This window comes from Toxotes jaculatrix, chromosome 15, assembly GCF_017976425.1.
Source record: "Toxotes jaculatrix isolate fToxJac2 chromosome 15, fToxJac2.pri, whole genome shotgun sequence".
Taxonomy (NCBI): domain Eukaryota; kingdom Metazoa; phylum Chordata; class Actinopteri; family Toxotidae; genus Toxotes; species Toxotes jaculatrix.
In genome coordinates this window covers 3462260-3488672 of record NC_054408.1, presented here as the reverse complement: position 1 = coordinate 3488672, position 26413 = coordinate 3462260, and the positions used below count along the sequence as shown (strand labels likewise).

The 26413-nt window shown below is 41.9% G+C and overlaps 1 protein-coding gene across 3 annotated transcripts in view; it reads left to right on the top strand.

Moving 5' to 3' along the window:
• LOC121194576 (contactin-associated protein-like 5) overlaps nt 1-24315 on the top strand; it is a 67217-nt gene extending 42902 nt beyond the window's left edge. The window contains exons 14-24 of one of the 3 annotated variants that reach the window (XM_041057514.1): nt 3270-3426; nt 4970-5097; nt 7290-7460; nt 8389-8607; nt 10450-10689; nt 12577-12804; nt 14399-14532; nt 15709-15796; nt 16003-16203; nt 18022-18096; nt 20005-24315. In XM_041057514.1, coding sequence (XP_040913448.1) covers nt 3270-3426; nt 4970-5097; nt 7290-7460; nt 8389-8607; nt 10450-10689; nt 12577-12804; nt 14399-14532; nt 15709-15796; nt 16003-16203; nt 18022-18096; nt 20005-20204 — 1841 coding nt within the window. In that variant the 3' untranslated portion in view covers nt 20205-24315. Of the gene's footprint in view, nt 1-3269; nt 3427-4969; nt 5098-7289; nt 7461-8388; nt 8608-10449; nt 10690-12576; nt 12805-13820; nt 13925-14398; nt 14533-15708; nt 15797-16002; nt 16204-18021; nt 18097-18342; nt 18420-20004 lie in introns of those variants that run through there. The other 2 variants (XM_041057515.1, XM_041057516.1) reach the window with 2 other exon arrangements.
• Nucleotides 24316-26413: the final 2098 nt, after the last annotated feature.

Below are 26413 nucleotides of genomic sequence, written 5' to 3'. Positions count from 1 at the left end.
CATCGAAATTGTTCAGTAAGTAAACAGTCGCCCCAGTGCCAGGTGACGTTACTGTGCGATGGGGCCAAAAGTTGAGCCAACAACCCTTTTTTTTTTTTTTTTTTTAATGTAGCGTCCTGCGCACTGGGTTGCCACACTCGTTCATTCAAATGAATGAGGAGGCTGCAGTTTTTCACGCAGGGTTAAACTCAGCCTGGACGTGTCCTCCGTGTGCAAGTTCACTGTTCTGTACTCTGCAGCCTCGGGGGAGTGTTTGTTGTTACATTGTGAATTGAAAGTCAGGTTGTTTGTGTTTTGTCACATTGGGAGCTGCTGCCCCTTCGGTACCCTCCCTCACTGCTTCGCTCTCCTTGTTATATTTTTTACAATAGCAGGAAACGCGGTCTCCAATCTTTTTGTGTGCATTCATCTTGAACTGCACTGGCACCTACGCTGTCCCAAACATCTAAATATTTGCTCCTGAATCATGAAACATTCATGATGTCCCAGTTTCCGCCATTCCCTGGGTGTGCAAGCAAACAAGTTCATTATCACACCAGACTTCAAAGAGAGACAGAAAACAAGCTTTTATACAAGATTTTATTTTATAGCTGCACGAACGCTCTCAGAAACAGGCTGGATTTATTTTTTACCTTTACCTTTGTTGTCTGAGAACAGATATCTCCTGTGGAAAAGGGTCAAATGTGTCTTTCTCCATCCCTGTGCTGAGCGCGTAGGTACCAACAACATCCCCATGGACAACAAACATACAGACAGTATATTCAAATTAATTATTGGACAAAACTGCGCTTGTCTTACTTAGCTTAATTTACAGGAAAAAAAAACAACAACAACAACAGCAGCTGTTCTAAGCAGCACAAATGCAGGTATGTGCCAACAACGTTCGGCTGATGTTCACATCCATTTTTGCAGCTTATCTATATAACATGTCTCCTCTGCCGTCTCTCCTGTCAGTGTCTGGTGTTCACTTACAACACAGATGTTCAGTCACTTAGTGTCCTTGTAATGGTGTTCAACTGTCGTCTGATCTGCACTTTTTTTCCCCTTATTTAAAACCCATAAAGAAAAGTTTGCTTAAGTACAACTCTGTGGCTGTCAACATAACGGTGAAGTGACAAACAGCAGTTTAATGACTGCTCTTTATTGGTGTCCTGTTCTTCAGTCCTGCTTGTTATTTCCACAGTCCTATTTTTACCCAGCGATACATTTGTTTAGGTATTTATTTATTTCGAGTGTCAACATGAAACCTGCAGGTTCCTGGATGAAACCCTTAACGCTGCACGAGGCCGCTTGGCATTTAGAAAACCTTAGTTAAAACCTACAACACAACACACTCATCTTTTTCCGCCTCACTGCTCCGGTTGGTTTTGGTTTGTACAAAATGACACCAACAGAATGAAGAAGCCGGTTTTTACTCTTGTGTCAGTATTGTTAAAGATCTTTGCTGGAGACGGGGTGCAGCTGAATGATGATGTTGGCCTATCCAGTCACTGGCTGCTGAGATGTGTCTCTTGTACTGTAGCTCTCAGTCGTTTGTTTGAGATTGATCTCGTTCCTGTGGAGTTTAACGGCTCTTACAGTAAATCACTTTGGATAGAAGTGTCAAAATAAATGTCTTTTTATGTCTTAGTTATCAACTCATCAGCTCCTAAGAGTTTCAGTTTTTAATTACAGTTTCAGTCTGAATATTCGTCTGTTTGTTCCCAGCTCTTTTGTATTGTGGACACTTACAGGGCTTCGTGCTGCGGTTATAAAATAAAATAAAATAAAATGAAGGAGTGGGATGCATTTGCTTTCTTGCTGTGAACAAGTCTTGTCAATATCCAGCCAATTTAAGGGAGAGAGTGAGACTGACCTCTCCTTCAGGAAGTATTGATTGTTGCCTTTTTCTTATTTGTGTACCTGTTCAGTGTCTGCATAGTGGTTTAAAATAAGCAGCAGGACAGAGGGGATGTGGTGTGTCTGCAGCGAGTGCAAGGACAGGGATAGAGGGTAAAGACGATAAAGCGTGTATTATTTTCAACCTTTGTAATGTTAATGTTGGCGTGGCAGCCAGGGCTGTTCAAGCCCCCATTTCTGCCTCTACTTTAATATTTCCAGTTATGGTCTGAACGTGGCATTAAGCTGCTGTTTAGACTGTTGTGGTACCTGATGAACTGATGGCAGCTCACAGTCTCAGCTCCATTCTGTGACTTGGACTACACTGACGTGTATCCATACAGAAAAACTTTGCCTAATGCAGCTGTAATGTATGTGTGTAGGAAGAAAGCAGCGTAGCATGTGGCACTTGATTATGTATTCTGACACGCAGCTTAATGGGCTTTTCCCTGCTTGCTGGCCTCGTCTCTAATGCAGGGTCACATTGTGTGACAGATGACTGAAGCTGGACCACTTAACCTCATCGTGGAGGTAATGAATTGTGCCTTTACGGTTTCGCCGTAGCCTCGTTGACACTCGCAGAAACGTTATCACGAAATGCCAACGGAGAATCAAAACAAATACGTTGATGCGATGAAGAAAACAGCCCATCCGGGTAAAGTTCACGGTGTTTCATTCGTGATGAAATTGGCCAATTGAGACGATTTATCAGGAGTAAACTGTTTGGACTGTGTAACCAAATCTCTGTGTGAATTAGTTTTTTTTTTCTTCACTTGTTCTCTCTTTCCTCTCCTTCTTTTCTTTGACTTTCCACACCACACCGTATAATATTTGTTCAGTGTTTATCTTGGCTTGAGTGTGTTAATGCGTGAAAAGGTTTTTTATATAAGCCTTCAGCTTCCAGCTCGGGTTTTTTAATATACGTGTGTGTGTGTAGCCACATCTGTTGCATTGCGTATTGATGTATTTTTAACAGCACAAAAAAGTATGTTTTTTGTCTTTTCCCGTCTTTTCTCCTTTCTTGAATAATACTTCATCTGTTGACCAATGTATGACCAAAATGTTAAAACTATGTAAACCCTGTGTTTTTCTTTATTTTATCTTTATTCGCCCATTCCCAGTTTTATTTGCTCATCTAAGCCTCTTACCACAGCTGTTTCTGACAGAGCGGGATTTCTGAAAGTCTTATCTTATATTTTCTTATTTTTTTTTTTTTTTAATTCACTACCATTTACTCTTTTTTTTCCCCTGAGATTTTAGAATAAAGCCATTGAAGCAAAACAATGCAATCCTCCAAATATAAACCATGACCTTGACCTATTTGTGCTGCACTGTCGGGCGTCAGGCCGTTGCGGTGGGGACTGACTGTCGGGGCTGGTGTGCTGTTGCAGATGGCAGTCCGCTGTCCTGGTGGCTGGACCGCGAAGGAGAGAGGAGGAGTTACTGGGGAGGCTTCCTGCCTGGGGTCCAGCAGTGCTCCTGCAGCCTGGAGGAGAATTGCATGGATATGAACTACTTCTGCAACTGTGACGCTGATGCAGATGCATGGTACATAATGCAGATACACAACATTTGGCACTTCTAGTCCCAAAAGAAGAATTTCTTTACCATTTTACGATATGTTTTTATTGAAAGAGGCGTTTCTGTTATTTTGCCCTTCCCGTTTATGAAGAATGATTGATAAGCTTGTGGCCAAAGGTAGAAGGAGTCAGTTTTAGAAAACCTGGTACATTTGTTTTACATAGTCCATAGGTCATGAAGCATACAGATCCCTTCTTTGTAGAAGTGGGTTTCTTGGACCTTCAGAAAGTGGTCTACAGCAGCAGCAACGTCATCATCGCTGCCAAACTGGCAACCACTGAGCTCCATCTTCATCCCGCGGGAGAGGAAGTAGTCTGGTAGTCTGAGGGAGTCAAATCAGGCCAAGGACCTCCTTGGGTGATAAGCCCTTGAGACCGAGGTAGCGGATGACTGCGCGAAGGCTGATGTCGTTCATTTTCTCAGACAGTGCTGACTCGCCGTTTTCAATTACCCGAAACAGAAACACCACACAAGTTATTGACTTCAAACTTTCTACATAATCACTCAAAGAGTTGAACTGCACGTGCATGAAGCAAGAGCTGTATAACTCATCTCCTTCTACCTTAGGCCACAAACTTCTCTATCAGCCCTCGTATGTCAGTGAGAGTAAGATGAATAACAGAAACACCTTTAACACAAAACAACTCAAAAGCACCACAAACTACATCCCAACACATAACCTTCATGAAGGGAAGATAGTTGTATTAGACTGCATTAGTGTACCTAATAAAGTGACAACTGAGTGATATTCATATTATTAGGTCACAAATATGAATTAACAAACAGGAAAAAGAAAAAAGAAACAGGGAGTCCACTGAATAGGATCAGTGCTCTCTCGTAATCGCTCTGTGGTGTGTGATGAAAGACTACAGATACAAGTTATGATCGTTTAGTCATTTCATTGATAAGGCATTCAACAAATAGAAAACAACAGAACAGAGTAGAATTGAACTGAATTGAACTGAGATATTCCTAAATCACCGAAGCCAACAGGAGCAGCTCAGACTCTGTTTGGTGTTTTTCCTCTGCACCTGTCTGCGTCTGCAGAGCTCTCAGAGCGTGTTTCTTGAAAATTAAATAAATTTATATTCATTTCATTTCCTCACTCCAATTTTCTGAGCTCATTATTTGTTGTGCAATGTGTGAGAACAGCTTCATATAACAGTGTTTTCTCCAGAATGATTAATTACAGCTCATACGTAATATTACAATTATGATCAAGCTAATCACAGTTTCTAAGCGCTGAATGGAGAAACAAAGGCGTGTCTCTGCATGCTGCGTGTTAATTCACTCCAAAGCTTCTCTGGATTCAGCTCAGTTTGCATATTTCCACAGGCAGTTGTCTGCATTGTGATAGATTACTCCCATTTTAATGTGTTTACTCTGCGTTCTGTGCTAATGCAGAAGAATGGATGCCTTTATCTAGACCCCCATAAAGGCATCCAGCCCTCGAGGGCTCTGTGTGACTGTTTATTTGTTTCTGTTTTTTTTTTTTTTTTTTGTCTCACAGGACTAATGACATGGGAATCCTCTCCTATAAAGACCACCTACCAGTCAGCCAGATAGTGATAGGAGACACCAACAGAACGGGCTCTCAGGCCATCTACCACGTCGGCCCTCTGCGTTGTTATGGAGACAGTAGGTGATCACCTCAGTGCTGAAGCTACTGTGCCAGATTTGGTTGCAGATGGAGGCTTAGTGCTGATAAGAGGCAGACCACGCTCAGATGATGTCTTTATGCCGCGCGCTTTTGTGTTTATCCACAGATAGAGAGTTCTCATCTCATCTGTTCTGTTCTGTTGTGTGTGCTGACTATAACCTCTAAAAATCTGCTGAACCTACCAGTGGGTCTGTCTTTACAAACTCATGTTGTGCAGCAAGTTGGGGGGTGTGGAGGGGAGGGGGGGGGGGGGGGGGGGTGGGCAGAGCTGGACAGCAGCGCTGGAACATGAAAGAGATTGTAGATATTTACTGCTTCATGTCCCACAGTGAGCTGTGGACGCAGGGCAGGGAATTTTGATTAGCTCATCTGCAGTCAAATGTAGTTCAAACCCCACCATTTTATTTGAAATTCAAGTGGAGATAGAAAAGTTTCCTAAAGACATCGAGCACGTCAGGCTGAATAACGGATAAAATTATTTAGAGAAACAATATAACTCAGTCTGGCTAATTTCATAATTCGAATTGTTGTACAATAAATGTATGAACATGTGCTGTTAATGGAAAAACACTTAAAGTAGATGTAAATAATTGGTAACGTGCATTTATTTTCTACTAACTCTGCAAAACTAAAGACAAAGTGAACACCTTCAGACAGTGCTTGGTTCCGTAAATAAGAAAATCTTAGATTAGTCGTTTCTTTTGTGAGAACCTCAATGATGAGCTCTCCAAGTAAAAACTGATTAAGCAGATTGATTATTTTTTTTCTCGTATTCCAGTGAAACAGCTCATTGAAAAGCTGGTGTCTGGTAGAAATCATCATGTTAGATACAGAAACAGCAGCACTGGTCCTAATTCTGGTCAAATACTTAAAAGACTCAAAGCCAAGGGCACCGATTCGGTTTTATCTTTGGTAGGGACAATTTTTGTTGGAAGGCCAAAATAAACAGTTGTGTTAACTCTGTTTACTCATTCAGATGCACACGTGTTGGCACACAAACACACAGCCTGAATCTGCAAGAAGTTTACTTTATTGATTATGTATTCGCTGAGATAACTTCCCTGAAACTGGAGTGGTATATCGTGATTTTCTCTCTGATTTTGAAAAGGTATTGTTCATTTTTTTTTAAATAATATAAAAATGATAGATTTTCAAGGAAATGCCACAAAAAGAGAACCAACCATCTGCCTGAGATTCTGCAGCTCTGTCTTTTTCGTGAAACAACTCGAGTGTTTCATGACAGAGTCACAGCGACGGTCAAACCCATTTTTAAATCATGTCAGGAACTTTTTGTTGTGTTATTTTTCATTCAGCTCCTGCGCTCATGTCAGTATCTTTCACCGGAACATCAGAGCTCACCTGTCTCAGGCTGCTGCTGACAGGATTTTCAGAATAAAATGACACCTGAAATTAACCAATCATTTGACCAAGCTGTGGCTAATTTACTTGATAAAATAATGTTCATGTCTTACTGACCCATAAACAGTAATAACTCTGCTCTTGGGGGATGGGATGAAATTTAAATCTAATTTATTTTGATTTAAAGGAAGAGAAATGTTTTGATTGATTGCAGAACATCCTTAGTAACTAAGCTCAGCTGTTACTTAGACTGTGGTTCCTCTTTAAAGACCTGATGTAGTAATTCGCTGTGGGAGGCTGAGGATCCCCCAGATCACAGTCTCTCACTCTTATAAACACAAACCTGGCATCTCAAAAAATATTGATATGCCTAAAATATTGGTAGGGACATGTCCCTGCTGTCCATATCCAGATCTACTCCCAGGCTTAAAACTCTGTTTGATGCTTTCCTAATAATGGGTTTCTTGCACTTCCATGAATAATGGCTGTGCTTCAGTAGGAAAGGAAGTCTGAACCTACTCGAAGGGAGGAAGTTGAGGCAGATTGTTGGGTGTAAAAAGTGTGTGAATGTTGACACCAGAACTCACAGTTTGACTCGTTTCCTATCAGAAGTCAACACTGAGAATATTGGCAACAGATCTGGTGTCACATTTTACTAAAAACCTCCTTTCTTGTTTTTCATGGCTGCAAATGTGAGGAAAATTAGACAAAAATAAAAATTAGACACGGTCAGGAATCCTCCTGCTCCCGCTTCACTTTCAGTTTCACTTTCCTTTCACAGCACTCTTCTTTCTTTTCCCTTTTCTTTCAGAGTCTATCTGGAACGCAGCCTCTTTCTACCAGGAATCGTCGTACCTCTACTTCCCCACCCTGCAGGCAGAGCTCGCCTCTGATATCTCCTTTTACTTCAAGACCAGCACTCCTTCAGGGGTGTTTCTCGAGAACCTGGGCCTCAAAGACTTCATCAGAGTGGAGCTCAGCTGTGAGTCAGCGTTCGGGCCAGAATGGGAGAAGTGCTGCATGCACAAAGTACATGACAAGGGCATGCACACGGGCTGCAGAAAGAGTAGCCATACATAACAACGGCTACAAAAGCTGTCAGAGATTTTTTTTTTTTTTGCTTTTCTCAGATGGAAATGCTAGCTGTGCCGTAGTTGACAGTTTAATTTCCCCAAGAAGCAGGCTGTCAGGTCTGCACAGCATGATGTAATCCTAATGACACAGTCAACAGCAATGTCATGCTGCCACAGGAGACGTTAAAAGCATTTCCTTATTACCCATCCACTGAAGCTCAGATCCTTAATGAATACACCAGATGGATAAAGAAGCCCGACATAATCGAAATACCTTGTAGATTTAACGTTTAAAAAAAATAAATAAATAAAGCAGATAAAATGCTGCAAATAAGATGTTTGGATAAAAAAACTGGCGCTTGTTTACAGGAGAACCAATAAAAGCATGCACTGTAGTCTTTGGTCTTTTAGGGTTGTATTAAAGAATTCGATACTGTACTTACGAATAAACAGCGGTACATTTCCACTGATAGGACTGGTGGTTCAAGCAGCACCGGTTTAGTTTATTTATTACAGGTACTACAGAGATGTGAAATTGTTGATTACAGTGTGTTTTGTTCACAAACCTCAGGGAGGAGTTCTCAGGATATTTGTAGCCATTATGTATTACTGCAGCATCAGAGACATTGTGAAATATTGACAAGCTGTCAGCCGAGCCCCCTCATAAATCCATTCAGGTCATCAAGTTTTCCCAGCAGCATTGTATCACATTGCATCAGAAAGGGAGGATGGAGAAGAACATAAAAAACCCAATATCACATTCAGCCCTCGCTGTGTGTGTGTGTGCGTGTGTGTGCGTGTGCGTGTGCGTGTGCGTGTGCGTGCGTGGCCTCCCAGCTCCCTCAGTGGTGACTTTCTCCTTTGATGTGGGAAACGGTCCGGCGGTCCTCTCCGTGAAGTCCCACCTCCCCCTGAATGACAGACAGTGGCACTACGTGAGGGCAGAGCGCAACGTGAGGGAGGCCTCCCTGCAGGTCGACCAGCTTCCCCTCCGCTTCCTGGACGCTCCGGCCGATGGACACCTCCGCTTACGGCTGAGCAGCCAGCTATTCATAGGTAGGCTCGTCTTCTGCCTCCGCGTACCTCCACCAGAAACACGGGTTTGCTCAAACCTGCATTAACCGACTGCGCCGCAGTCTGTTAACACTGACATCGTCTTACCAAACAATCGCGTGTTTACACATCTCACCCAGGTCTCCTGATGACTGTAAGTCCAGAATTCACTGTTTTTAGTCTTAACCAACTCCCGAGTTGTTCACATAGCGGCCGTTTGGTGCTGAGCACATCCCATACAGCTCTGTGCAGTGGGTTTATCAGAGATTGATGAGAGCGACAGAACAGTAAAACTGTGGGGAAGTAAAACCAAGACAATGAGCTGAGAGTCAGAGAAACAGTCCTCAGAGCTGAGGGGAGCTGCAGAGTTGGGTGATAATACATGATGAATACAGCTTTAATGGAAAGGTTCAGATTTTTTGAGACCTTGTCTTAATACCACGCCGGGTGTGCTTTGATTTTGAAAGAGCTATTTTGGGAACCCCCTGGTTCTGGAAGTAAAAGCCCCGTTCATGTTCCCACAGATGATGTTATGTGACTCACAGTTAGAGCCGCTTGGATCAGCATGAAACTCTCCCCATTAATTCATCAGTCCAAATGATTAACAACTGCGTTACGAGATATCTGCTTCAGTGATTTAAAAAAAAAAAAAAAAAATCTGCAGCTTAAATCTATTCACGTTTCAGCTGTGGGTGAATTCAGCTTTGTTTTGTGGTTTTTCGATTCTTCACTGTGCCGAAAAGTCGAGCAAAACATGATTTCTCAGAAATAATTAAATCTAGCAGCCGTAACATAAACCTACAGTTAAGTTAAGTAACTTTGAGGACACCATAAAAAAATGGACATTGAAATCTTCCTCCTCTCCAGGCTCACCGTGAATGGATTCTTTTGTTTGACACTGTCGACTGAAGCGAACATGAGGATTCATCTGTCTGTTTTCGAGAACAAAATTTTTCCCCCTTGTTTCCTCCTCTGTTTCCCTCGCGTGTTCGTAACACGGCCAGGACAAAGATACCCACTTGAGTCTAATTCAGGCTGCAGACGTCTTCTAAGCACCAGCTGCACTTTAATGCCGCTTTCCACAGAACATGGACTGGATTTTGTCCTCCGTCTCTTACTGTGTAGTCACACTACAAAAGGCATCTCTTCACAGCCAGTGTGCAGAGGAGAAACGATAACAGCTAACAACAGCTCTTTAAATGTCCTCCGACTACTGCATTGATATGGACGTGTAAATGTACAAACCTATCCCACAAGCTACTGTGAAGAACTAATTTATCTTATGGTTTTTTTTCATTATCACTCTGGTCGAGGAGTGTGGCTGCTCTCTTTCCCCTGTCACATTTCTCCAGCAGCCTTTCCCCCTCTGACATTTTAATGTCTCTCTTTAATAATATAGCGTCTCGCTGGAGGAGACAGAGATACCAGAAAAAAGTGTGGAGAGTTTGTGAATGAAAGGAGATTAAATCCACCCGTTTTCTTTTTTTTTTTTTTTTAACATAAATTATAGACATAACAATGTTTTACATTTTCCATCCAAAGTCTCCCACTTCTATGAAACGTGTTGTATATTAGCGACTATCACCGAGTCACCGTTTCTATGTGCATCTCATGGTGACTTGAAAACCTACTTAGTCTGTTACTTCGTATATTTTAGTCTTAATGAGGTTTCCGATGCTACATGCCTACAGAGTTGCCCTAGATGCACATTGGAATTAAGTAAATGCTTGTCGTAAATCCTCATCAGCCTTAAAAGGAACCGTGATTATAAGGTCATTATAGATGCTTCTTAGCCTTAGCACAGCCATCGAGCCTTAGCCTAACTAACACCCATCCTCTTCCCAGGGGGAACAGCGTCCCAGCAGAGAGGCTTCCTGGGTTGCATTAGGACCTTGACCGTCAACGGCGTGAGCTTTGACCTGGAGGAGAGGGCCAGGATGACCCCGGGGGTGAGCTCCGGTTGTCCGGGTTACTGCAGCGGCTCCAGCAGCCTCTGCCACAACAGAGGGAGGTGCATCGAGAAGAGCAACGGCTACGTCTGTGACTGCTCCCAGTCTGCGTACGGGGGAACCACCTGTAACCAAGGTGGGTCCTGCTCAGCTCCTTTAAACAAAAGCTGCACGCTGGATTAGATTCTTTTAACAGATTAGTGTTGATTATAAGAAACCAAAAAAAAAAAAAAAAATCAATGATTGTCAAGGTTATTCCATTACAGCGCACCAATAAAAATGCGAGTAATGCAAGAGACAGTTAATACTTGTCCTGGGCCCAGACTCCAAGAACATTTAAAATGCATTAGACCGTATTATCTCCGGCAATATGTGAGCACAGAACAGAACACAGACACCAACACCCATCGCAGACAGAGGAGCAGTAAGCCGAGCGAACAGCCACATGAATATGGTAGAGAGAAATAGTCTGAAAACACATTCTGAAGGGGAAGAGAAAATCAGCTTATCCGACTTCTGTTTAAAGATATTTCTGGTTTAATACAACCAGAGAATGAGAACATTCACAGACAAACCAGAGTTAGATGTGATATTTTGGTGAAGAGTAACAGCAGGTTCCAGGTTATACATGATAACCTAAAATGCTGTTTTCAGATGGATGCTTTCAGTTGTATGATCGTATGATGGCAGATTTTCAAAGCTCTGCGTTTGCTGAGAGTTTTGACATAATGTTGAAAGAGCTGCACATTAAAAGCAATTACATGAATGAACAATGGATGTTCCATCCTGAAAACAAAAGCTGCCTGGACTTATTTTAACTTTTAAGTGCTTTTATCCAGTGTTGTACTTTAGTTTTGTGGATATCGCTTGTTTGGTTTGTGTTGTGTTTCAGCAGGTCTGCATCTTATGTTGGTCTGAATCTGTGGGCTTTTGTTTGTCTGTTTGTTTCCTTGGTGAATATGTGAAAAAGTGCGTAATGTGCAGACTCTTCACAGAATGAAACCAAACCGAGGCAATTTCATTTTTCCTTTTATTCATTTAGTGTATAAACCAAACACTTGCGCGTTAAAACAAGCCAGTCAGCAACGATACACAGCTGAGCAGCTGTTGCTCAGAGATTATCTGCTTCAGTGGATGTGCTCGCACCTACCAGGGTGCGATGCAGTGTTAAGCCAGACAGTGGTGTAATGGTGTCTTGTTATGTAGACATACTCTGCCTTCCACTCTCCGTTAATCCCAGGAGAGTAATTTGAAAGTTTAAAAAAAAAAAAAATTAAATAAATACAATTAATTAATTAATTGTTGTAGTGTTTGTTCACATCACAGATGAACTTGAGACTAAACTTTCTGCTGGTGTTTTAAATATAACCGTCTATTTCATACTCCACCACGTGAGTTAAGAAACCACAGCAACGGGAAGGACTTTGTTCTTGGAGTTTGTCCTCAGGACAGCTCTTCTTCTCAGGCTTGGTGCTGCGTTGGTACTCTTGCCTGGGGGCGACGACAGGCTACCTTAAAGGAGAAATCCACTAATTTAACACATCAAAGTCTGTTTACACCACAGATAATATGAAATATTCCAAGATGTTTTGCTGCAGCCTTGCTCTGAAAGATGGACGCTGATGCACATCTGTTTTTATGTAGGTGCATTGTAAATCCACCTGAGTCCGTGTGCACCTGCAAATACTGAATGAATTTGGCTAAAATTGACTCAGTTCCCATTAAACCCAGTGGTTTTGTTCAGTGTTAATATCAGAAATATTCATTATTGCAGTTTAAATGACCCCATGGCCTTATCTGTAGCTGTACCCCTGAGGCAAACTTACTTTTTTAACCCCACTACTGATAAGGTTGTGTGGATTGTTCTAATACTTTCATCCTAAGCGGTGTAATGGAAAAATGAAAATTGCAGCCTCTGTGGGATGTGAGCTCACTTTTAGTCTTTTAATCTTGTTTCCAAAAGAGTTGTAACAGAGCTTCCTGCACTGAAGCCCTTTTTTCCTCTTTGTTCCTGCGCGTGCAGAGGTGTCAGTGTCCTTCGACCGGGAGTCCTCGGTGACCTACACCTTTCAGGAGCCCTTCTCAGTGATGCAGAACAGAAGCTCACAGGCCACCAGCGTTTCCACAGAGAGCAGCAGCAGAGCCAGAGAGGATGTTGCCTTCAGCTTCGTCACCTTCCAGAGGCCGGCCATGCTGCTGACTGTCAGCACCTTCAGCCATCAGTACATCGCTGTCATCCTGGCCAAGAACGGTACGTACAGGCTTTGCGTTTATACATGTATCTCAAAGAATAAAGCCAGCTTAAATCCTGTCATCATTTATAGAAGTGGTAAATATAGTTACGTAATTACTGACTTCTTTGAATGTGATCTTCATGAAGTGGTTGTGTTATTTATATTAAGATTTAAATGATGAAAACATCAGTTCTTTAACCGGAAAAGAACTTCAACCGTTTCTTTAATCAGAAACTTTCGGATCCTTTTCGTTAGAAGGATCCGGTCATAAACCCACTGCTCTCCAGTTACCATAGTAGCTGTTTTTTTTTTTTTAATTCACCCCCAGCAAGATCCAATTGTCAGAACATGTGCAGACACAGTGTGCCTATCAAACATCGTGTGAATGTGGGAGCCTCAGAAGGTCTGAGGCTGTGAAACTGAAGCTTAAAAATCTGAAATTGAGCAGATTTCCTTTGAGCATTTTTTTTTTGTTTGTTTGTTTGTTTTTAGTTTATTTGCATGTTATAATTTTGGCAGGTGAGGATCAGGCCAGGAAATTAAGTTGACAGTGAACAAGCAGCTAATGTACACCACAGCAAACATTAATACAATACCAGAGCTGCTCCCACAAGTTTGTGCAAACTGATACCAGACTAATGAAGAGATTTAACCTCTGCGGCTCTGTTCCTCCTTTGCATATTTGAAAAGACTCTTTCTTCTTACAGTGTAGTAAATTTCAATCAGTGCTAATGCAAAATAAAAGTCTTCATTTATCCAAAGGAAAACATGTGACGGTCCTCGTATCTTTAAACAAAAAGAACCAACTGTGCTCAAACTAAATTTTAAGATAAGCTCCTCACATGTCTAATACTTGCTACGGTGTATTTCCTGCTGTCAACCCACAAAAGGCCTCGAAGCTTTAAGCCGAGAGCCTTTAAGCTGAATCCAAACCTCAGAGCGTCACGTTGAGTGACACCTGTGTGCGGTTTCTAGCCAGTCAGCGTCCTAATACACTCTTTTTGTGTTAAATCTGAACGCCTGTGTTTTTCAGGTCTCTGTAAAGACTGAAGGGCAGATGAGGCTCTTCATCCATACTGACCTTCATCTATAGGTGCACTTGCAGGATTTGAAATGAAGCACAACACAAAGCCCTTCACCTACAGACTGGGAATTGTAATATTGACCCAGCTCCACTTGACAATGCATAGCTCTCTGACTCTTTGATCTGGCAGCAACTGTGTGTGTGTGTGTGTGTGCGTGTGCGTGTGTGTGTGTGTGGGAGAAACAGTGAACACATATTGACTTACTCCGTGTAGGAGTGAGGAGCTATGAGATAAATATTTGTATATCTCAAAAGGCATTTGAAGAAGTGTAGAAATAGCGATATATTAATAAACAAGCAGCCACATCGTTTCAGTCAGCCGGTGTTTTGTCTTCTCGTCTTTGGCATCATAACACAATGTCCACGTACTTGAAATCAAATTAGAATATGTTTACTGTAAAATATAGCTTCACGTTGTGCGTTTGACTTGAGCATTGAACACTGTGGTGAACTGATCATCCTAACGTGCTCACAGATATCTGATTAAAAGAGAGAGTGCTGCATGTCTTTTCATGCTCTGTATCCAGGGAGTCTGCAGATCTGGTATCACCTTCAGACAGACAGGAGTCCAGATGTGTTCAGCCCCGTCCTCAGCAACATGGCAGACGGACGTCTTCATCGAATCAGAATCCACAGAGTGGGCAAAAACCTGTATGTTCAGGTGAGTAAAAGGCTCAGGAGGACTGATCCATAGGCAGCTGTTCAGCGCCAATGCTTAGTGCCAGTGCACGGAGAAATGTGCAGTTCAGATAGTGCGGTGTAAAATAAAGATAGAGTTGTGTGTTTGCTTTCAGTGGCGGCCCTCAAGAGTTCACAGTCTGTTTCGTACCAGTGGTCAGTGTCAACATTTTTACTATTGATAGAATAATTTAACACCAGGCCAAAAAGCAGTTCGCTGCGCTTCTCTGGGTTATAGTTTCAAGTCTGTTTTCACCTTTGACCTCGCTTTGACAGTGATGTCCTGGTAGACTGATTCAGCACTGGAGTACACTACACACCTACTGCAGCAAGGTGAGAAGGTCAGCGAAAGATTTTCAACAAGCTTTTTAATCAGGGCCACATTTTCCCCTAATCTTTACCAAGTGGTTTTAGTGACCTGACATTAAGCTTTCTTTCTTCTTTAATTCTTTTTAAAATAAAAGAATTAAAGTGTAATGGCACTTGCTCAGCACTAAAGAGCAGTATTTAACACTGACGGGTTACAATCGCCCCCTCGCATATGGCCCCCTGTTATCATGTGACCACTTTTCCACATTTGCTTCATGTGATGTCAATTGAACAAGCTCCATCTGCTGACGAAGACCATTTAGATGTTGTTGAAAGTTCCCTGAAAGGCAAGGAGGTGGGTTTATATATATATAAATATTCTTAATACCAAAGTCAGATTACGTTTATATTAGATTTAAGCATGTCAGCTATGAGCAACTTGTTTCTGACAATTACTGTACAACAGACAAGTCCAACAAACAATGTGTATATAAATTAATTTAATTCTGTACAATGACACAACCACATCAGCAGGTTGAACTTAGCAGTGGAGAGGGTTTTCAGCTGGTCCACACACACGTACCACCGTTCTACACGTAATCAGAATCCTGCAGAAACAATTGCGGATCATCAGGTTAAGAGATGCATCTGAGTCAGCATGGCAGAGCAGATGTGAAAGGTCTAAATCACTTCAAAGCTAACAGTGGGCGGATATGGTGCTGTGCGAAGCTGCAGAGAACACTATTCTCAATCTATAATGTATTGAAATGTGCTGCTGCTGCTTTTGGTGTTACCTCGGTTCAGATTTCTTGTAATCGGCTTGTTATTTGATTTCTCCCCACTCAACCAGATCGACCAGGACATCCACAGAAAGTACACGCTGTCATCTGATGCAGAGCTGATCTTAATCAGATCCTTGACATTGGGCAAAGTCACCAGTAAGTGCTCCCCTGATGTCCAGAGCACTGCTAAACACCCCCACGTCACCCCCCTGTTGTGGTACTTGATGTACCCATTCATCGTTTCCTGTTATTATTTTCTCACCATTCTTGACTTGAAAAGATAATTACTGCAATAAAAAAGAAAAATCAAACACATCACCATCAGTAACCATGTGCCTTTTCACCTAACTGTGTCTGTGCAGGAAGGGAGAACCTCAACGAGGAAGTAATGCAAGCAGCTTCTAAAGGTTTCATCGGCTGCCTCTCCTCGGTCCAGTTTAACAACGTGGCCCCGCTGAAGGCGGCGCTGACGAATCGAGGAAGCTCACTGGTCACCATCCGTGGTCCACTGGTCCAGTCAAACTGTGGAGCGCTGGCTGAGTCCACCTCACACACTCTGCAAGGCAAAACGCTCACACACACACACTCTCTCTCTCTCTCTCTCTCTCTCTCTTTATCTCTGCTCATTTGCAAAGACCAGTGTTGAACTCGAGTAGGCAACGTTAGCAGCTTCTCATTTGTAGACAACGCTGACCAGAGCTTCCACTCGTTAAAGTGACCAAGGTCACATCAGAGATTGTTTCAGCTGTAGCTAATGAATGTTGATTCTGTGACAGCAACACTGACACTTCTGTCTGTTGGTTGACGTCCTCTCTCCAAGCTGCTGAATGTTTGCTTTTGGAGGGATCACTCTGTAACATCACTCTGTGATGAGACTCCAGAGAAATAATGAGCTGATCACAGCTCGTTAAATACAGCAGAGTCCCGGTTCAGCTTTTTATTCAGACAAAATCAGTGTTTTGAGTTTGTTAAGTTCATAATTCTGAGTCAGAACCTTCGTTATTTGCATTAAAGTAGTAGCTTGTGAAAAGTCAGGTTTATAAGTTGGTATGTTCCAGCTGCTATTTCAGTGTATCAGAACAATCAATATCAATCGATAATCAACATTTCATATTTGCTGCTGCTCATTTTGATTCATTTAGCATCTGCCTCTTAAAACTGCCATATTTCTTCCTTCCCACCCAACAAACAACAGCTGACAGCAGATCTAAACTGAATCTGTGACGTGTAGTTATTTATAACATGAAAGATAAACTTAATGAGATCTGATAAGGGATTTGAAAGGATTCAGATTTGGATTCGATAAAACGATATCAAACATCAATCCCACACATTTTGAAAACTGTATCGTCTTTTGAGCGACTTAGCTCTACGCAGCATCAGGTGCTGTGCTGATCTGTCCTGTTTGTCAGTGATCTGATTATGTGATACTAGAAAACTCGTGTTAAAATGAACATGTCACCTCAGAGCACAAGAATCAGTCTAACTGGCTTCCTGTTTTACTGATGCAGCTTTGAAAACTGACTCTTATCTACCGACTTTTGAATTCAGCAAATTTGAGTTTTGAATAAACCAGAAACGTGTCAGATGTGTTCTCTGTTGTCTCCAGCACGAATGTCTTCACACTTCAAATCTGTTGGTTTTTTTTGTTTTGTTTTGTTTTTTGGTTTCTTTTTTGTAAATTGTTTGTGTAAGAACAACGAATGAAAATGATAAAACACAGGTTATTTTGAGTTGTTGTCCTTATTGTCTTTTATGCTGAGGCACCAGGTGGAGCTCAGAGTTGGCAGAGATTCTCTCATCCACAGGATAATGTGAAATTTAGCCTTGTCATTGTTTTGGCAGTTCCCTGAAACAGCTCATCTCGTGGAGCTGCAACATGCAACCACCAGCCACTTGCTTCAAGGCTCATTCGCTCTCATGGCCCATTCAGTCTGACACTATGACATGGTTTAAAGGGGCCAACGTACACCAGCTAACCCGCACTCATCACCACCCTCCTCCTGACCGAGGTCTAACGCAGGCCAGACTCTGTTCGGCTTTAATGAAAATGAAATGAAAACTTAAATCGATGATATTGTGATGAGATGAGGTTGATGACATTTAAATGTCATTTAATCAACCGCAGAGGTAGAGCGAGAAAAAAAAAAACAAATATGGTGGTGCTCATGCAAAGAGTGGGAGAGAAATGAAACTGAAGCTAAACCTAATTTGGTTATCACGTAATATAATTCTGTGTAATTCTGGAGCTTAGCAGGGAAACGTATTGAACTGTGCTAGACTTGAAAACCACAGATTCCAGTAACCTTGACATCAGAGTTGGCTGATCTGTATAATGGGGACATTAATGAATTCACTCTTTCTCGGATCTGCTTTTCCAGATCAAGCGGTAACAGCCACTAAAGATAAGGAGCAGCGTGGCAATGGCACCCAGAAGGATTTGGCTGTGATAGCAGGTCTGTTTTCCTCTCTTCTGTGTTGGTTTATTTTTCTTTGCTTAATTGAAAATAAGTCCCAGCTGTTTGTGATTTGTCATTCTCTCCATTTGCCTCCGTCTTAATTCTTTCTTCTATCCTCTTGATAACTCAGCCTTAGCTCAAGCTCATTTTCATCATTTCGTTGCCACTCACGCAGTTTTGTTTGAAAGGAAATTTAATTTGATGATGGTAATGTTAAAGGATTTCTGTGTGCTTTCTTAACAGGGAACGTTTTCTCCGCATGGAACCATGTTGTTGTTGTTGTTGTTGTTGACAATAAAGATGTCCCAGTCTGATCTGAAAGATCCGTACGAGACCAATAAAGTCTTTTTAAAAGAATAGGACGAAAATATTAGTTTAAAAAAAAAAAAAAACACTATAAAACTAACTTCAAATATAACAGAACGGTTTGATAGACATGACACCTGAGGACTCGATGGAAGACTAGATGGAACATCATGTGGTAGATAAACGCAGTATACTCAAAGAGCAGTTTATTAGGAACACCTGTGCACCTGCTGGTTCATGCAATCATCCAATCAGCCAATCATGAAGCAGCAGTGATGTGGACTGTGGCAGGATTGTTGGTTCGAGTGTTTCTGAAACTGCTGATCTCCTGTGATTTTCACATACAACAGTCTCTAGAGTTTTACTCAGAATGGTGTGAACAAACGAAAAAACACTGAGTGAGCAGCAGTTCTGCAGACTGGAACACCTCGTGACCGGTGCTAACAGAAAGGCTACGACACCTCAGATAACCGCTCTGTGCGACTGTGGTGAACAGAAAATAATCTCAGGATGAACAACACGTCCAGCCTTGAGGTGGACGGACTAGAGCAGCAGAGACCACGTCGGGTTCCACTCCTGTCAGCCAAGAACAGAAATCCACAAAACCGGACAGTTAAAGAGAAAAACAGCGCCTGATCTGATGAATCTGGATTTCTGCTGAGGCTGCAGATGGTAGGACCAGAATTTGGAATCAACAGCATGAACCCATGGACCCAACTCGCCTTTTTTCAACAGTTCAGGCTGGTGATGGTGGTGTAGTGGTGTTGGGAATGTCTTTGTGTCACAGTTTGGATCCCTTCATGGAGTATATCAGTCCATATGAGTGTTGTAGCTGACCATACTCATCCCTTTATGGCCACAATTTCCCGTCTTCTAATGGCTCCATGTCACAAAGCAAAACGTCAGAGTCGTCTCAAACTGGCTTCATGAACATGACAGTGAGTTCAGTGAACTTCAGTGGCCTCCTCAGTCTCCAGATCTGGATCCAGTTGAACACCTTGGAGATGTGGTAGAGACACAGGAGATTGGAGCTTGAATGTGCAGCTGAGAAATCAGCAGAAATAATGTGATGCATCATGTCAACATGGAGCAGAATCTCAGAGGAAGGTTTCCCACATCTTGTGGAATCAATGACATGAAGAACTGAGGCTGTTCATATGGCGGATTCGTATGGCGTTCCTAATAAAGTGCTCCCAGAGTGTACCTCATCATTTTAGGAAATACACGTATTTGGTTTCTTGCCAAAAGTTACAGAAGACTGTCAGTACAGTAAATATCAAGCTGTAACCAGTAGATGATTAGCTTAGCATAACACAGTTAGCATGGCTCCACTCAATGTGCTATGTACGGTACTGTGTGACACCAGTGTGTTTGCTATGTGTAGGTGTGTTTGTGAACATTGTCTAGAAAAGAAAAGCTAACTTAAAACCTCATTTAGCATAAACAGTATTATGTTTATGCTAAATGCTAATGCTAAATATAATTATGATCAAACACTAAAAAAACATAAATAAATAAATAAATAAATAAATAAAAAGATGGAGGACACTTAGACATTGTCCACTGACACTGATGCACCTTCCCCTGCTGTGTTCTCAGGTGTGGTCACAGCTGTGGTCTTCATCGCAGTGTGTGCTCTGGCTGTGATAAGCCGCCTCCTCTACCAGCAGCGGCAGGCCCAGAGGAGCAGCAGCAGCAGCATCAAAGAGGAGCACAGACACAGCATGTACACAAACTACAGGACAGAGCTGCATCTCCACAACTCAGTCAGGGACAACATGAAGGAGTACTACATCTGACCACAGTGTGCCCTCTCTGGCCCTAAGTTGCAAACTTACCTCTCTCTTACACAAGGATTAACAGGTGGACGTGCTGCTGCAGAATTTCTTACATCAAAACATCTCTGTACAAGTACGAGCAAGTGGCTGGATCTTTACAGCTGTTTGTGTATTTGATGTTGGTGAATCTGTCTGAATCAAGCTGCTGTGATTTCTGTCATTGCAAAATGTGTAAAGCAAAAGATGAATGTTCTGCAGGGTGGGACAGGGTGGGACATGAGGGGACGCCGCGAGTGCAGTGAGTGGATGGCTGCCGTCCGTCCTGAATGCGCACAACTTAAAAAATTTTTTTGTTTAAAACCCTCAAATGCTGAATATTTCTACATTTCAGTGGGACTCACTAAATTGTACTCGCAAGTCAGGAAATGTAGGCCAGGCCTGTAAGATATGCGTGCGTTTGCTGCTGTCTTTGTTTTTTCAGTGGTGGTGAATGTTGTAGAAGAAGAAAAGGGGACAATACTGCCTATACTGTATGAGTGCCTAATTTGCATACGAGTTTTTATTTTAACATTTTAGAAATTATTCATGTGATTTGCACAAAGGCAGTTGCATTTACATAGAGAGCAGCTTATTGTCATTCAGTTTTGCAACCCACACCACACAGAATAAAAGGAAACTGGAATTTCCCCGTCACGCACAACATCTTCCAGTTGACCGTTGGTAAAGCGATGTTGCTTTCACTGAGCTGTTTTCCACTGCGCTGTCTGAAGTCGCGTGGAGATTCACAAACCTTAAGAAGTCCCGATCTATTCTAATCTTTTGTTAACTCGACACTTTAAAGGGTTTCAGGTTTTCGAGTCTAGCATTGTGAACCATTCTGGCTTCATGTATTCAGTCTAATTCTTCTGTGTATTATTTTTTCAGTACATAAACATCTAAAAACACTTGTGTATATTGTACCATGAGAGTAGCAGAAATAGGGAATTAGTGGGGAGGATTATAGTATTTAAAAAAACAGGCTAAAAACCACTGCATACACTGTCTGATACTGGTATATGAACAAATCTGGGGATGGGCATGAAGCTCCTAAGTGGTATCTTTGGTGTTCTGTGGCTTACAGGCAGCACTTTGGTGTTGTATGTACACAAAGCATTGGGTGCAGCAAGTACTTACAGAAGCTAATCTAACCAGCATGTGAAGTTTGCAGTAGTATGAAACAATCACAGCAGCGAGTTTTTCGGGGCTTGTACAGCTGCGATAAGCTCCAGGGTTAAAGAGCGTGACTCAGAACTTTGTCACAGTACTTGAGTGAGTTTGAACCACTGTAGTGAAAGCTGTAATTCTTTTATCGCCATTTCTATCTTGGTGATATGCAAAAGCCAAGTAGGCAGGAAGTGGTAAATCTGTTTTGTTTTTTGTTTTTTGTTTTTTTGCAGTGTCGGACTCAGATGGTGAGGCTGCCATAGTTCTTGGAAGTTTTACAGAACAGTGCAGACCCAGCGCATACCACACTCAGAAAGTTCTGGAACAAAACTTTAGTTACTTTATTTTACAGCGCCAGCCAGCAGTGCTTAGGGCTTTTTGCAACCAAGAAAAAGGCCTCTATGTTACCTGACATCATTCGTTTATTTACTTACTCTTTGGATTATAGGGACAAGTGGTGTTTTCTATATATTTAAAACAGAACACTTTTTATATGCATCTTACACTGGTTGATCATAAGAACAAAACCATAAACTTACACAAGACAAAAAGTCTAAAAAGCCACCTAGAGGTCCTAAGAGCACATTGCACACCCAAAAACAAAATTAAAGCATGGCTAAAAAAATGGGGATGATTTTTTTTAGATCCTTACCACCAGTGAGCAGAAAATACTAAGTTTGACCTAAAGGTGGCGCCAGAGGAAAAGAGTTGTTTCCTAAATGTCAAAATCAGCTTGTCAGGCTCAACCCTGCATTATCAGATATAGCTCATTATCCACTGGCTTCAGCTGCTCTTAGGCAGGTTAGCCGTCTTTGTCAACATCAGTTGTACTTTGAGCTTAACATGCTAAGCATAAGGGTTAAGCCCCAAGAAAAAACAAAAAAAAAAAAGCTGCATCTGCAAGCATCCTGTCATGACCTAAAGTGTTGGACAAGTCATTATACTTCGTCCTCTCGGGATCCTAAATGTCTGTATAAAATTTCAAGAGAAAAAAAATCTAACAATTGTGAAGCTATTTTACTCTGATTCCAGTTTTTGGACCAACGCGCTGATGAACTGATGGATGAAAAGACTGACAAACAGCATCACCCTTCCTGGAGCCCCACCGCTGCGATGGCGAAAGATCACGTGACTGACAGTGACATGGGAGTGGCCTGGTCAAACGATAGGGTCTTCAGCCTCTGGATCCTATCTCTGCATGTCCTTGTAATCTAAGTATGTCTCAAGATGTGATAGTCTGCAGATCTTCAGTAGGCTATCAGAGAATGACTACATACCTCTCAGAGTGTTTAGGTTATATTGCAATGGGTAATATCACGTGGGTACTTCTTCTTAATGATTTGTATAGCTGCAGTTTTATTAAGGATCTATTGTATAGATGTATAATTTAATAATAAAAGTGAATATATTGTTAATCATCTGTTGTAAAATGGATTGAATTCAAACAGGGTCTTGACTTGTTGATAAGATGTTTAAAGGCTCTGTAACTTTGACCTCTGGGTCTTTTCTTCCTGTGGCAGCAGGAAATCCAGTGAGAAGCTCATGGTGATTGCAGGTGGGAAGCCAGTGAGGGATCATGTCCTTGAGGCTGCACTAGTGCCCCCTATTGTTTGGACGATGCACGTGCACCGCGAGGAGTGAGATCTGTACGAGCTATCCATAATGTGCCCTCCAAAGTAAAGGCGCTTGCTGACAGGTGAAAAGATTTATCGCTTGCCTCTATTTTAAATGTCGCTGCTATAGGAGTTAATTTTTTTTTTTTAATCAAAATACATACACAGATAGACGGATACACCATGTAGCTGACCTGAATCCTTTCCAGCAATACAAAGGGCTTTTGATAATAATGCAGTGTGCAAAAATTTAAGTTGGTCATTCTCCAGACCAATAACCTGTTTTCATATTTCATACTTTAATTAAGTTTGAGAATACTGGCATCAAATACTCCACACCCATACTATTCCTATACTAATTTAGCAAATACACTGAAAAGAGGAAACAATATTAGTTTTTTTAAACGAATTAACAGATTTCACTTCATTCAAACATGTCCTGTGCTAATTTTGTCATTAATATGTCATGAATTTTGTAAGAGTGGTGAAAAAAAATGGAAAATCTCGTAGCTTTACATGAGGTCACGTGGCCAAACTTTCCTCCATATGACAATATCGCTAACAGGCAAATGTATTTGTGAAGATATTCATAAAAAGCTCTCAGCAACATGCATGGTGATGAATTGCAGGACTAAACAAAACACCACCTGCCCTATCAATAACCTGGTGTGCACTGCTGCAACCGCCCACATGTAGTGTATATGACCAAACTCCTGATGGAGAAAGAATTGAGGTAATGCACACAGACTGCAATCACAGGTGCAGAAGATTTCCCTTTTTATTTTATTTTATTTTTGGGGGAGCTATGCCTTTTACACTTACTTGATTACTTACCGAATTCCAAGACATTAGTTTCTTGACCACTTTTGAATCGAGTAATAATGATCACGTTAAGTATTCAGTCGCTCCAACAGTGATGTGCACAGTCAGTGGCCACAGTCAGTGGCACTGCTATAGAACCAACCAACCGGTGCCCTCTGAATGCGCCCGAGGGACTGGACAATAATCAAATGACCTTTTTAAAAGCAGCTCTCACCGTTGTTTCCACATACTGCCAAATCTTCTGCTAGCACAGGATGTCAGGAGTGTAACGTGCAGAGGGACTTTGAAAAGCATCCAACAGGCTAAACCATGCACAATTTGTAGCTTAGGTAAATGTTTTTATTTTGTACTGCTTATCTATTCAAAACTGCCTGTACAGATATTTCAAAAGGAAAACTATTTGGTATGTGGTGCTTCTGAGTATCTGCTACTCTAAACCTCCTTTTTATGTTCTGTATGCCTCTTAGTGCCTGTGTTGTGTGCACAAAAGCAAATAAAATGTCACACTTTTTTGCCTTTAAAGGCTTCCTTCCTTTGTTTTAATTCAGGGTAAAGTCTTGCAGGCCATTGTCCAAGCAATTTTACAAGATGTCTACACAGTTCAAGTAACAGGCACTATTTTTAAAACCTCCAGAGGATATGTGAATCACTGCGGCGTTGGCAGTTTATACTCGCCTCCTGTCTTTGAGGTCACATATGAGGTTTTATTTGGACCTGATTAAATCTGAATGCAGCCTCCAACCTGATGAAGCCTCATTCAGGTCAGTAAATCAGTGTGTTTTGACTAACTGAATGAAGATGCAGCATGTGTTGCCCCTGTTGTCTGATTTCCATCGGGCTCGGAGTAGCAGTCAGGTTCAGCTTGAGCCTGGAGACAAGTCAATTCTACAAGTTGCAGCTGCGACTGTAAAAGGAGTGATCATCATCACGGGGGATCAATAGGTGGCCCCTCTCTGACAGCTGTCCCCTGTCCCAATCGTTGCAGGATCATTGTTTTTAAGCTCCTGGAACAATTCGACAGTGGTTTACAGTGAAATGTAGGTTCATTAGATTAAGTGTGTTGCATTGTGTAACATGACAAAACTCAAATTTATTACAAAAAACATTGTGGAAACATTCCAGGTGCATCTCTGCCACATTATTAATTGGCAATGCTGCAAAAGGCAAAACTATGCAAACCAAAGTCAGGTCTCCCCAAGTTGTCTACCTGCTCACCTGTTTCCTGTTCCCAATCACTGAAAGCTCCCATATACCTGCACACCTGTTCCTCATCTCCCTCATTTTCTCCATCTACTTAAACCAGCCCCTTTCCCCCAGTTAGTTTCCAGATTGCTGCACATGCTGTCTCAGTGTGTGTCCCTTTGTTCTGTCCATGCTGTGGACTTTGTTGTTACCTTACCTGCTCCCTGCTGTCTGTCTGTAAGCCTTGTCTTCACCATTTGTTATTCTGAAGTAACTTCCCTGTCCTCCTTGCCTGTGCTCCAACCACCAGCTGTGACAGATCCCTCCTATCAGTCTTACTATAGAAGTCCAACGCTTGACCTACATGCCTGGTTAAGACTGGAAACACAAGCGGTCAGTTTATGTGGCCTTATGCCTCAAAGGGGGTCACGCTAGAAACAGAATCTGATATTGATACGTGTTAGTATGTGTTCGCACTCATCTCTGCATAGATGAGATGTGCAGACTACGTTAGCTGTATGAGTGGCCTCAATCTGTGTTTATAGAGGTTACTATACATAATTATCCATATCAATCGTGCTAAATTGGGCAGAAAATATACAGTACCAGACACAAGTTGTGATAAGTGAATCTCTGTCAGTTTGATATAATGAAATAATAATGCAGTAAAGTAATGACTCCATGTTGGTAACAGCCTCACAGCTGGTGCTCATTTTAAATTACCCCAGATGCATTCACATGTGTCCCATTCACCAACTGTTGCCCTCCATGAATTTCTCTCTCCTTTGTCCCAAGATGAAAACACATTCACACACACACACACACACACACACACCCTTGTCTGACAAACATGAGAAATGAGATGAGGCGGTTAGAAACACCTCCACTGCTTATTCATTAGATTCAGTGCTTTCTATTTTGACTTCAGGGCCACCTACACAAACTCCTCGGAGCACAGTTACTGTGTTTTTTTGGGGGGTTTTTCTTTTTTTTTTTTTTTTTTTTGCATTTAGAAAAGTTGGAGACAAACTTCCTTTCCACTAAACTTCTGAGTTAATGAGCTGTGGTGTACGGGATATTCTTTTAACTTCCTGTACGAGAGGTGCTCGACTGAGTTTGCGAACCAAGTTATTAGAGGATTCAGTGTAAATATGTGCACTACGATGCTGCTGTATTTTCGCACCATGAGCCTCTCCATCAAACGAGACACATATAATGCGGCTGCACTATATGTGTGCCGGTTTGCAGAGAGGTTTGTGACTCACAGAGGCAAGCGGTATCTCAGAGATTGCTGCTGTTCAACAGTTATTTCAGGTACTCATTGTATGTCTAATGACAGCCTGCGGCTACTGAGCCAGCGGGGTTGAGAATGAGGCAGACTTTTGAAACTAATTACAGTACATTTAAAGT